The 13,125-nt window shown below is 34.8% G+C and overlaps 1 protein-coding gene across 4 annotated transcripts in view; it reads left to right on the top strand.

Moving 5' to 3' along the window:
- The window catches only part of LRR (capping protein regulator and myosin 1 linker 1 leucine rich repeat protein), a 236,230-nt gene that overhangs the window by 84,460 nt on the left and 138,645 nt on the right, over positions 1 to 13,125 (top strand). For all 4 annotated transcript variants that reach the window (XM_089096290.1, XM_089096291.1, XM_089096292.1 and 1 more), the window contains exons 14-15: positions 3,906 to 4,048; positions 11,102 to 11,217. In XM_089096290.1, the coding sequence (XP_088952416.1) occupies positions 3,906 to 4,048; positions 11,102 to 11,217 (259 nt within the window). The remainder of the gene's footprint in view (positions 1 to 3,905; positions 4,049 to 11,101; positions 11,218 to 13,125) is intronic.

Raw genomic sequence — 13,125 nt, forward strand, 5'->3', positions numbered from 1 at the left:
TAAAGATATTTTGGGGAAAAATGTTCTACCGCTTGGTGATGCCGTAAATACGTCTAAATTTGTTTTGTCCCCAATCGGCTAGCATCTTACTGGGCATGTCTGCTGGGCCACAAAAACCTAAGAGGAAAAACGAATTAAAAATTATTTTGAGTAAAAAGTGTTTGAATAAAAAGTATGCTGTATTTATTCTTGAAACCTTAAAATATGCCAAACATTGTTTTCCTCCGATCAGCATGGAACTTCCAGAGCTTAACACGTGCCAAACCCTAAATTGTGCCAAATATTGTTTTGTTTTAATCGGCATGAAACTTCCAGCGCCTAAAATGTGCCAAACCCCTAAATGTGCCAAATGTTCTTTTCCTCCAATCGGCATGAAAATTCCAGAGCCTAAAATGTGCCAAACTCTAAAACATGCCAAACATTGTTTTCCTCCAATCGGTATGGAACTTTCAGAGCAAGTAGATTACTCCAAGAGAACCTTAACTTGAAGAACAAATTTTGGAAGAAAAATGTGGTTTCATCCATTATCGGCACGAGAAATTCAACCCTTTTTTCTTTGAATTTTCTGGTCACGTAGACACCTCGATTAAAATTTGTGGACCAAGGAAACCTTTCCTCCAGGAAACAAATCTAGTTTTATTATTTCTGAGAATGTGACGGAGGCAGTGGTGATTAAAGACATGTAGAATTCTACTATTTTGAGCTTCAGACGATCGCCTCGTAGACTCTAATGTTTGTAGTAAGGCTTGTGCTTCGACGCTTCCATAATGATTTCGTGAGCTGAACAAAGCTGGCAGAGGCTGATCGAATACGCTTTCCAGTTTCATGGCCTTTTGCCGTTCAGGGGTATAAAAGTAAGAATTGGCATGTATTAGTGTGGCCTTTGTTGAATTAATTTTTAATCTGACCATGGCAGAGTAGTATGCAACCCTTTTCAACACCATTTAAACTCTCGGTGGATCATCCTTTGAGAGGACAATATCATCAGCGTTGTCCAGATCAGTGAGCTGAACATCTTTTGCTACCGTCGCTCCTTCTTGTGATCTCAACTCTCCGTAATCCAATCAATTACGTAAATTGATGAGGATGGTGGATGGGAATTCGCCTTCAATTTGCCATCAATTACGTAATGGAGGTTAGGAATTCGCCTTGCTTTACCCTTAAGTCCACAGCGAAGATATCAGATTCTTCACCGTAAGCCCGTGCCCTCTTGCGCTTTCAAAAACTCTACGAAATGTGAGGGCATTCTATTCTCTTCTACGATACCAGGGAGCTTCTCCCTTGACTGATTCGAATGCTGCTATGAAATCGACGAAGATAAGGATCAGCAGCCGAGAAATTTCGTCAAACAATGGTTTGAGTTGAGCTGCGACAATCTCATCACCATCTTTACATAGTTCTAGACTTAGACTATCTTCACTAAGAGACTTGCGGTTTTTCTGTGACCGAATGCCTCTCCTTGTTTGATCATTATCAGGGGTCCAAGGCAAAGTTCATAAGGAGCTCGGGGAACCCTTGAGGAAGACTTGGGGATATATGCTGGTGATGAGATGAGTTCAGGAGTTCTTAAAAATGTTCCTTCCATCTTGATATTCTCGCAGACAGGTCCTTTATTGCCTGCCCGTCTTTTAAGCCGATAGCGGATAATCTCAGAAACCTGTTGCTTCCTCACAGTGGCGTATTTTTGCAATTGGTAGAGCTCATGAATTTTGTCTCTTAGAAAATTTCTAATTAAGTGAATTGAGGCAGCGTCATTCAGCAGGGGGGGGGGTGGGCTGGAGCCCCTTACCCATATGGGCGCTCATGGCCACAACACGAATTGAGGTGGGCTTTTAGCTGTTAGAAAAACTTTTATTCGCCTCATTCTCTGGCAATGAGTCGCTTAAGCGGTAAATGTAAATCTTAACAATAAGGTAGACAAAGCTGCAATTGTTATAACTTTACCTGGGAACGATTGATGTTAGTTTCTGCAGCTTAAAGCTTACCACTTTCATTGAGCTTATGAATGCGGTGTGTCTTAGATGCGGCTTCAGTAGAATCCGGCATTTTTGTCCAGTAATCATCGCTTTAAGATACTAAAAATAAAATAAATAATAACGTCAGAGATATAATGCGAAATGTTGGTTCAAAAATTTTCTACTGTCTAGGTGAACAACACGAGTCCAAGTATAGAAATCATTCAGAAGAATTGGATATTATTATATTAGGATTCATTCTGCACATTGATAATGGGCTATGACAGTTTATCGCTAAGTATGGGGACCAGCGTCTTTCTTTTTTCTCTTTTTTCTTTTTTCTTTTTTTTATCTGCAAATGTTAGATGAATGGACCAGTTTTTCTTAGTCTCTTCCAGTAATCCTTCATCTTTTTCAGTTATACACTATAATTACATATGTTTTTGTTATGTATTTACACGAAATTCGTAAAGAGCGGTTGTGTATCCAAATTTTAATTAGAGTATTCGATCGCTTTCTGGGCAAAATTTTCTTGATTTTATAAAGAGAATAGTTCAGCCGGTGAATAAAACTTCAAGAATACATGAAATTCAAAAATTCTATGGAAGTTTCAAAATTCAATGAAACATTTTTGTTCGTGGAAATTAATTATTTAATCTGATGGTGCTAGGATTTAATTTGATTGACTATTTTCGAAATTACTATTTTATACCTTCGATCTTTAATTATCTTTTTATGTAAACACTGTTCTATTAAGTGTTTTCATGTTTATATCGGCTGCTTTCGATGGAAAGTATGAGTATTTAACATAGTCACGGTACTTGGTAGACATACGAAGGTAATATATAATAATATAATAATAATCTTTATTCGTTCCCTTCATCACACTGCAATAACATGGGTATCGTCAATTTAAGCGCAAAAAAACAAGACCAAGAAAAACACAAATGATGAACCATCACCTCTACTTCAGGAGACTATTGTTATAACATCTGACGTAGTAGGGCACAAACGATTTTAGATATCTTGTTGTCGAGTGTGAAGGCGGGACCTCCAACAGTTTTTTTCCCTCTTTCAGAGTTGCTAACCTTGTTTTGTATGCGTGGGTCTCTGAAGTAAACGGAGGAAGTATATCTTGGTGTGTTGAGAACTTCAGAATGTCAGCTCCAAACTTCATCAGCACTTCATGCCTCCTTTCCTCCAGAGTTGGGAGCTTGAGTTGGCCCAGGCTTTGTTCATAGTTTTTATATCGGCCCAAGAATTATTTTGCTGGCTCTCTTCTGAATTGTTTCCAATTCGTTTCTGTGCTTCTTTGTAAGCGACTGGTGCCAGACAGGACAGCCGTACATTATTACGGGCATTACATAGGTTTTATAGCACAAAAGAAGGAGTTGCTCTATCATTCCAAACTTTCTTAGATTTGAAAAGGATTTTAGAAAACTAGCTGCCTTTACTTTGGTCTGGCTGATGTGATCTCCAAACGAGAGATCATCACTTAATGTGATACCAAGTATTTTTACGGATTTCTTTGTTTGGAGAGGTGCAGATTCATTTATGCTCTTCTTCATCTTCAGGAAGTTGGGATGCATTACACAGCTTTTATCGAGGCTTATCTAGAGCTACACTTGATCAGCTTGATGTTGAAGCTCTGCAACAAGGGGTTTGAGCTGAGAACTTATGCTAAAGGCCAGTATTTATATTGAACTGTGACAAATTAGCTCCCCCACCCCTCCTACTTCCTCTCTCAAATTAAATCACCCTAAGAAACTGGCTCTTATTTGACGGTATATCAGAATAGAGCTTCAAACAAGCAAAACTTATCTCTAGCGGCATTTTTTTTTTTTTTTTTTTTTTGGCTTATGATTCTATTTAACACTGGTGTTAAGTGACACTTTTAACTTGGGCGTTTTTTTCCGATGTTCTTGATTTGATGCTTTATTATATTTTCAGCTTTGGATGGTGAATTGGCAAATATTATTGCTTCTGCTAGTCGCAACAAATCTCTAAGAACCCTTAATATTTCCAAGAATCTACAAAATGTAAAGTCAAAACACATCGCAGCCGTTACTGAATCCCTAGTCACTCTGCTACAGGTGAAGTATTTACCATTGTTATTTATCCAAATATGGTAGAATTCTCCAGGATTGGGAAAGTCATATTAGCGCAACAACAGCCTTGAAATGAAGTTTCAGCTATTTAAATATTAAATATCAAATAAATAATGCTAAATAGTAAAAATAACTATAACAAATATAAAATTTACATACTTCAATATTTTTTAAGATATTTATTCTTTAAAATTAAATATATATAAATATCTAATAAAATACGAAATAAAAAAAAAACAAATAATTTATGGAAAAATTATCCACCTATAACGAATTTTCTGCAGGGGGATTTTTGACGGGGAGAATTTTCCATGGGGAGGGAAGTTTCCAGGGGGTTAATCTTTCAGGAGAAATTTTACACTCGGGGAATTTGCCAAAATTCCTGTACGAAATTCTTCTTAATGTACAATCTGTCTTAATCTCTCAATTTAAACAAAAGGAAACAGTCAAGATACACACCAAGAAATTTCACCGTAGTAGTTTGCGGTATAATATCGTTCCCATAAGTTAGGATGATTGTCTCCTCTATGTCCTCAAGAAAAGAAGAAATTTTACCATATAGGGGAATTACTGAAGTCAAGAGTATCAACACAGGGCATCTGACATAACGTCCACAAGATTATTGTTTCTTAACTTACTTTTGACCGTTTGACCTTCGATGATAGATTAAACCTACTATTGGGAAACACACGAAAAGTATACCTAAGGGGCCCGACACAAGTAGCTTTTTTTGGGCACCGATTTCAAAAGCTCAGTGTGCAAACGATAGCAGTACAAAAACAATGCCATTTGCGCGAGATATTCAAAACTAAACATCGTCGACATCGTTAGTTAACTGTACGTTATCAGTTGTTGCATCATTGATCTCAACTTGTTAATTAATTCTTATTTATTACTATTATAAAGTTTTTTCATTGTTAAAATTTTTAACATTTTAAAATTTTATTTCATAAAAAAAATTAATTTAATTTAAAATTCTTCCATTATTGAATTATGAAGTTCTTTTTTTATTAAATATTTAATTATTATTATTGTTATTATTTAGTTCTTTTCGTTTTCCAGCTGAAGAAAAGGAAACGATTGAGGATTTCTTTTTTTGTGATCACGATGCAATTCGGAGCCGTTTTCGTAAATTGGCACCGAAAACTAGAAAAACTTTCCAGCTCAAACCGGCGCTGATTTGGTAAATTGGCGCCGAAAAAAAGCTACGTATGTCCAGCCCTTAATAATAGCAGCTTCCTGAAACCTAACCTAACCGAAGACCAGTATTGTATTTTGCCCCAACGATTCAATTTTATAAAAACAATAAGTCAATAATAAGGCATATAAAAACCGTAAGTTAAACACTAAGCATGTTTTCTAAAGTGAAACTGTGTGAAACATAATGTTGTACTATGTTGTACATAATGTTGTACATAATGTTGTACTAACAAAAAGTCAGATATATACTATTTATTGAGTTTGTTTACAAGACATGGCGCGTATGAGACATGGCGCAAATAACTGAATTTCGCGACCCTCTTGTATGTTTATGCAATACATTTTGTGCTTAAATGAAAAAATCTCTGTCTTGGCATTGTCAATATTGTGCTGCAAAAAAGGAATTTATTTATTTAGTGAACAAAATAATTGTGAGTTAAAAATAAAATTGGCAAAGAAAACGAAGCTTACAAACTTTTTCTGCTGTGAATTATCATAGTAGGTACTAATTACCTAATTATACTAATTATGATGTAGGTGCTAAGTACCTACTTTACATGATTTATCAAATACTGGAAAATAGCAACATACCTTATTTTATCAAAATCTTTCATTGATTAGATTTTAACGGTGCAATTCAGCAGGTCTTATGCTCATTTTCGGTTTTTAGTTATTTTAATTAAATCATTTCATAAATATTATGCTACGACCGCGAGGCAACCCATAATAGACAACTTAGCTAGGGAGAGGTTTTTCAGCCCAAAACGGGTTACAAAAACAGACTAAACCCATAAAAATTCATTCATAAGAATCCAGTGCAAATGCTGTGTCGTTTACTAGACTATTGTTTCCTTAAAGGGCTTGAATATTTGTGACGCCCCTTTTTCTAAAATTCCCACATTCCCTTCTATCAGTGTATTAACTTTTCTATCCTGCAAAGCTATTAGCTGTATTTACTACTAACACTTACAAACCTGTATCATAAAAAAACTTTATGGAAAAGCTTTATCATAAAAAGACTTTAAGTTCGAGTAGTGAAGGCTTAAGGAATTTAATTCTGGGGCGTTCTCTGTTAAAGCTAAGCAGTTAAGGATTAAAAGTTTTAGCCCTGGAGCATACACCTAGATACCCAAATAAAACAAATTCATAAATGTTTAGCAGGGTTGCTTTGAGCCATAATGCACGCCTTCCACGGTTTTACCAAAATTACAAAAAAGAAAAACAAAATAATTTTTTTCTTACCTTAAATTTACTCCTTCTAAATTACTCAATACTCTGTATTCTCCCCAATTCACCTGCTTTCGCCCAAATTAATTACTCTGTCTCTACATCATTTTAGGTAACAATACACACAGCAATTATAGAAGGCTCTTCATTTCTTCTTTTTACTTATCGTTGCAATTGTCTTCGCACAACCCTCTTTAAACTGCTCGACAATGGCAACAGAAATGTTTAACAAATTGTATTTTACGGAAACATGTGAAGTCTTGCAAGATTTTTTTTCGGTGGGAACTAAGAGTAAGGGTAATTTAACCATAAAAACACGTATAGTTCAGTGGCACCCCTAGGCCAAATACTATGATCAATCTAGTAGTACCACAAAACCCCTTGGAAGCTTTCGCATTGCTAATAATTCATGTTTTCTGTAATATCACTTGTGTTTGTTACAGTGGACTGCGTATACTGATGTGCTTAAATAAGAGCCATCTGAAGGTAACTCACACAGTATAAAGTTTTCTTTTTCAAAAAGATATTATTTTATGTTGAAGACATGCGGAAATTAGAATAAAAAATGATGTTTCTATAACTAATATTTTCGTTTATCATTAAAATTTTTTTTTTTTTTTTTTTTTTTTGGCAAATATGCTATGGTATTTGAAATTATCATATCTTCCATAACGAATTTTTGCAAACCGATTTTAATATAACTAAAGCTAGAATTTTGTATGAGTCGAATTTTACCCCACAAATTGCTGCGCTACAAAGTGTATTTTCTTTACAATTCGCTACAAAATTAAACAATAGTTTTCTTCATTAGAGCTCGTTTTTTATAGCAGATATGACATGGTCTTGGCAATTATCATCTCTTCCATACGGGATGTTGGAACCCAATTAAAATACAATTAAACCTAGACCCTGGTGGGACTTTAATTGTTTGTATTACAAGTTCCATTTCTACTGCGATTCTATACAAAATTCAATTTTATAGTAGTATTTTATAGTATTTTATATACTATATGTAGTATTTTAATAGTATTAAAATAGTTTAATAGTATTATAATAGCATTTTATAGCAGATATGTCATTTTGTTGGCAATTATCATCTCTTCCGTACGGGATGGCTGTAACCCAATTAAAACACAATTAAACCTAGACCCTGGTGGGATCTTAATTTTTTTTTATTACAAGTTCCATTTCTACTGCGATTTTATACAAAATTCAATTTTATACGAGTATTTTATATACTATATATAGTATTTTAATAGTATTATAATAGTTCAATAGTATTATAATAGCATTTTATAGCACATATGTCATTGTGTTGGCAATGATCATCTCTTCCATGCGGAATGTTTGTGACTCAATTCAAATACAGTTAAGTCTACATTATTCGATTTAAATACAAATAAAGCTAAACTTGGTGGGAGCTGATTTTTTTTCTCCACGAATTGCATTTTGACTACAATTAACTACAAAATTGAACATTCGTCTTTTATAGTATTGAATAAAAAAAACAAGTTTTTAAACTGAAAGTAAGGAGCGACATTAAAACTTAAAACGAACAGAAATTATTCCGTATATGAAGGGGGCTGTCCCCTCCTCAACGCCTCGCTCTTTATGCTAAAGTTTTACTTTCTCACACCTCTATTTTTGTTAAACAATAAAAAACTTTAGCGTAAAGAGCAAGGCGTTGAGGAGGACAGCCCCTTTCACATACGGAATAATTTCTGTTCATTTTAAGTTTTAATGTTGCTCCTTAATTTTATTTTAAAAAACTTGTTTTTTTTATTTAATTTCTGATCGTTTATTAGTTAATGCAGCTTTTATTTTGGCTCACCGTCATTGAATAAGTAAACAAAATTTGCATAAAAATTTACTTTTCTTTTGCTAAATGGCTGTCTCTAAATCTGGTTCTGACGCAATTTACAAATTAAATTACGTAACGAACTTCTTTATTCGTATATTTTTCTTCTGGCAAAAAATACAAAGTTGCAGATTTTTGCAGATATGAGCTTGAAACCTATGTAATAGGGTGTTCTGATACGCTGAATCTGACGGTGGGATGTTCATTAAAATTTTTTCACTTGTAGGGGATGTTTCCTCCCTCTTTAAAAAATCAGGTAAATTTTCTCAGGCTCGTAGCCTTTGATGAGTAATACTACACAAAATAAAATTCATATATTTAGAATCAGCATTATAAGCCCATTCTTTTGATACATTTATTGACATCAAAATTCCGTTTTTAAAAGTTTCGATTACTATTGAGCCGTATCGCTTGTTTTTTCTTTATTGTTTTTTTTATTACGTATATATTATTACGTATATGAGGGGGGTTCTCCCCTTAGTCATTACCATGCTCTTTACGTTAAAAGTAAAAAAAAAATTAATTCACAAACCCCTGAATCACAAAGGCCGTTTAATTAGAATAGATAGCTCTTTTGAAAGCAGTAAAAAAAAACTGTAGCGAAAAGAGCGAGGTATTGACTTGGGGGAGAACCCCCTCATATACGTAATAATTTCTGTTTGTTTTAAGTTCTTATGTTGCTTCTTATTTTCAGTTGAAAGAACTTGTTTTTTTTATTTAATTTCTGATCGTTTTTTGAATAATGCTTGGAAATCCGGCGCCCCCTTCATAAAAATGTCCCTTACCCCAAAGAAACATCCTCCACGGAAAGATTCTCCCGAGTAACCCCCTCCTCCATCCCCCCCACCAGAAAAAGATCCTTCCTGAAAATGGCTGTATACGTCCAAAAAACCAATAAAATACTGGGAAATTCGGAAATCCAATATAATTCTGGGACATCCGGCGCCCCCTTCATAGCAATGTTCCTTCTCCCATGACAAATTCCTTCATGGTAAGATACTCTCACATAACCCCCGCCCCACTCCCCCCCCCACTACCAGAAAAAAAACCCTCTGAAAACGTCTGTATGCTTCCCAATAACCAATACTATATGTTAACATTGGGTAAAGTTCATAACTTTCAGCCCTCCTCCTTGGGACTTTGGGGGATTAAGTCATCCTAAAAGACATAGTTATCATATTTTCGACCATGCTGAACAAAATGGCTATCTCAAAATTTTGATAGGGTGACTTTGGGAAAAAAATGAGCTTGGGAGGGGGCCTAGTTGCCCTCCATTTTTTTTGTCACTTAAAAAGGGCACTAGAACTTTTCCGTTCGAATGAGCCCTCCCATGATATTCTAGGACCACTGGGTCGATACTATCACCCCTGAAAAAAAAAAAAAACAAAAAAACAAAATAAACACGCACCCGTGATCTTTCTTCTGGCAAAAAATGCAAAATTCCATATTTTTGTAAATAGGAGCTTGAAACCTCCGCAGTAGGGTTCTCTGATACGCTGAATTAGATGGTGTTATTTTCATTAGGGTTCTATAGCTTTTATGGGGTCTTTTCCTCTTTTTTCGAAAATCAGCCAAAATTTCTCAGGCGCGTAACTTTTGATAGGTAGGACTAAACTTGATGCAACTTACACATTTGAAATCAGCATTAAAATCTGATTCTTTTGATGTATCTATTGGTATCAAAATTCCGTTTTCTACAGTTTCGGTTACCATTGAGCCGGGTCGCTCCTTACTTACAGTTCGTTATCACGAACTGTTTGATAATTCGTTTTTATAGCTTAAAAGCCATGGTATCGGCAATTATCATCTGTTCCATATCGTTGTTTTTCGATTTAAACACGATTGAAGGTAGACTGGTGGAAGTTGAATTGTGCCTCGGCAGCCGGATAACCCGTCGCTCTATAAAAAAAAAAATCCTTCCGTAGAAACAAACGTTCGGTTCACTACTTTTTTGGATTAAAAATTTCAAATTTCTATCCTCAGCTGGCAAAATTGTATTAAATTTTTTTTTATACACTGGTAAAAATTGACAGTGATTTTTTTTATATAGGCATCTAAGATTTTTTTTTCTCTGAAAACATTTTGCCTTTAATCAGACGTACTAGTCGGAACTATCTCCATTTTTCCTCGTATGAAAGTTGCAGTGTCTTCGTTCTAGTAATGAGGCATAAGCACTTGGAAATCTTAATTGTGTGCAATTTTTGATAATGAGTAAAAGTAGGATTGGCATCAACCTACTCTCCTTACTCTCCTGCTCTCCTACTCCCCTACTCTCCTTCTACTCCTACTCTCCTACTACTCTCCTTATTTGAACTACACTCACAATAATTTGTGTAAATTCAATTATGTTAAACAAATTTTATATTGAATTATGTAAACCTCCTTCGTATAAATTTTCCGAGGTTCTTTAGTAGGCTATATACTACTGCTGCTAACTACTCATTGCAATACCAGGTCGTCTGAGGCCAATATAATTCTGCAAGTTCCTCCTTCTTTCCTCTCTGTCCAATCCCTCCCACGTGCTTCCAGTTGAGCTCCTTTGTATGACCTCTTTCCATTCTTTTTTATGACCTCTTCCCACCGCATTTGATGGCGTCTTGGATATCATTTGTCTCATATATTAGGCCTAAATATTTTGCCATTGTTTGCCTTTTTTTGCTGTTTTTTTTTCCCTTACCCCCAGATTGTGGCTCAAGCAAAAATGCTGTAAACATTCCTTTTAGAAAAACGTTAATATTAGGATGACTGTTTAGGAAGAAGACTGCTCTTTAGAAGTCTTGCTGCTGGCGGATTGTAGGCTTAAATGTGAAGCATATGGAATTATCAATGCACTCGAAACGAACAGAAGCCTCTTAAAGTTGGATATAAGGTATTGTTTTTTTGTTTTTTGTATTTTTCTTCTTATTTTTCAAATAGTAAGTTTGCATCCCCTCTTTAGTGTATTTAAGTAATTAGAGTTAAAGTTGCAATTTTGGTAATTAGTATTTGAAACAGTAACAGAAACAGGAAGCAGAAACAGCATTTTCAAAAGGAAATATTTTGTGTTGGAAAGCCATTAACATTAATGAAGATGTATTTGAAAAATATAATGAAAAATAATTTCGGTATGACGGAAAATATATAATGCATGAAAAAACTCTTGCGTATTTCTTAATGCTTGGAATTCAGTCCTTGGAATCCTGTCATCTTTCATCTGCAAAATGGGTCATAGCCGTATCAACCTTTTTCTCATTATAACCCTAGAAAGCGGAAGAGAAACATAGTGTCCATACAGCTTACTGCTTGAAATAGGGTCAGTCGAAGGGGTACCCAGTACAATCCTTAGACAATTCCTCTGCAAAACATTTAATAAATCCACCGCCTGTTATAATATTAATCCTCATGGAGTAAAGTTATTTGAATTACTTACCCAATGTTAATTCTTTAATTTCAATTCTTTTTTCCTCGCGATAAATCTTGCTCTCATATCCGTTTGCCAGGAATAATTTCTTTCTACTGTTAGCTCTTATCAAGGCCGTATCCAGGGGAGTTTTAGGGGGGTGTTCCCCACCCCCCCCTCCGCAATGTTTACCCGACTCGTAAAAACGTGACAAAAATGAATATAAACAAACTGATGGCGCGTTTTTAAAGTTTTTTTTTGTAATCCCCCCCCCCAAAAAAAAAAATCCTGGCTATGGCCCTGGCTCTTATGATTAATAAAAAGATCCTTGAATTAATGGTATAAGAAGTTGTATAAATAAATGGATGCATAATTCAAATAAGGGTCTTTTTAATATTTGTTCACTACCAAAGTTTGCATTATTCTTCTTGAGACATGTCTTTAAGGCTTGGAACACGATAGATAGTAACTTTGACTTACTGTTTTCAAGATCACAGTTTAAAACTATTACTGCAAGGTTCCCCTCGAGTACGCATGCAGGGTGGTTCTCTTTTTGACTTCCAATCCCAAAATTTTAGATATTTTTTATTATTTATCCTTTAATTTTTAGATTATTTTTTTTTTTTGCTTTTTATCTTAGATATGTACATCCTCCTAGAGAAGTGGCGTTTTCTGAAATAAACGGCATAACTCTAAATGGATTAGGTTTGCCTACTAAAATCAGGACTCCTTCACTCATTCACTAGGGGCGCTTCTGGTTCATTCAAGAGTGTACAATATCTTTTGCACGTCATAGTGCTCGCCTTCACTCATTTATTTTTTAAATTTCCATGCGCATTATTATTTCATTTAAGAAATACTTTTGATGATTAGTCTGTAGACAAATGCTATAGTAAACTTTACTTTTTTTTCCAACTACAGTCGTCAAAAAAAAAAAAAAAAAAAAAAAAAAAAAAAAAAAAAAAAAAAAAACGGTACCGTTGCGCAGGTAGCGATCTCCTGATCCAATACCTTCGGTCGGGAGGATCTTAGAGCTTGGGTGTTCTCTCTTTACTATTATAACCCTATTAAAGTACCCAGTACCCTAAGTAATCTTAACAATTACCTTTCTAAATTTGATTATATGAAGAGGATATGTAACAGATCTGTTCATTGAAAACAAAAGAGATAATAATATATGAAAGCAACCGTAATTTGGTGGTAACAGTTCCGTGGACTTAGTGAAAATTTATTCAGCCACAGCCTAGAAGTTATTTCTGTCTCTTAAAAAAGCTTACCCCCCTCTTTTTGTCTTCCTCTCTCGTCCTATCTCTTTCTCTCTCTTTTTCATTTCTTTCTCTCTCTTGTTTCATTTCTATCTATCTGTCTATCTATCTCTCCCTTTCTCCCCCTTCCTCT

The sequence above is a fragment of the Artemia sp. Qi Xiang Cuo genome, chromosome 11 (assembly GCF_049724085.1).
Source record: "Artemia sp. Qi Xiang Cuo chromosome 11, ASM4972408v1, whole genome shotgun sequence".
Lineage (NCBI taxonomy): Eukaryota > Metazoa > Arthropoda > Branchiopoda > Anostraca > Artemiidae > Artemia > Artemia sp. Qi Xiang Cuo.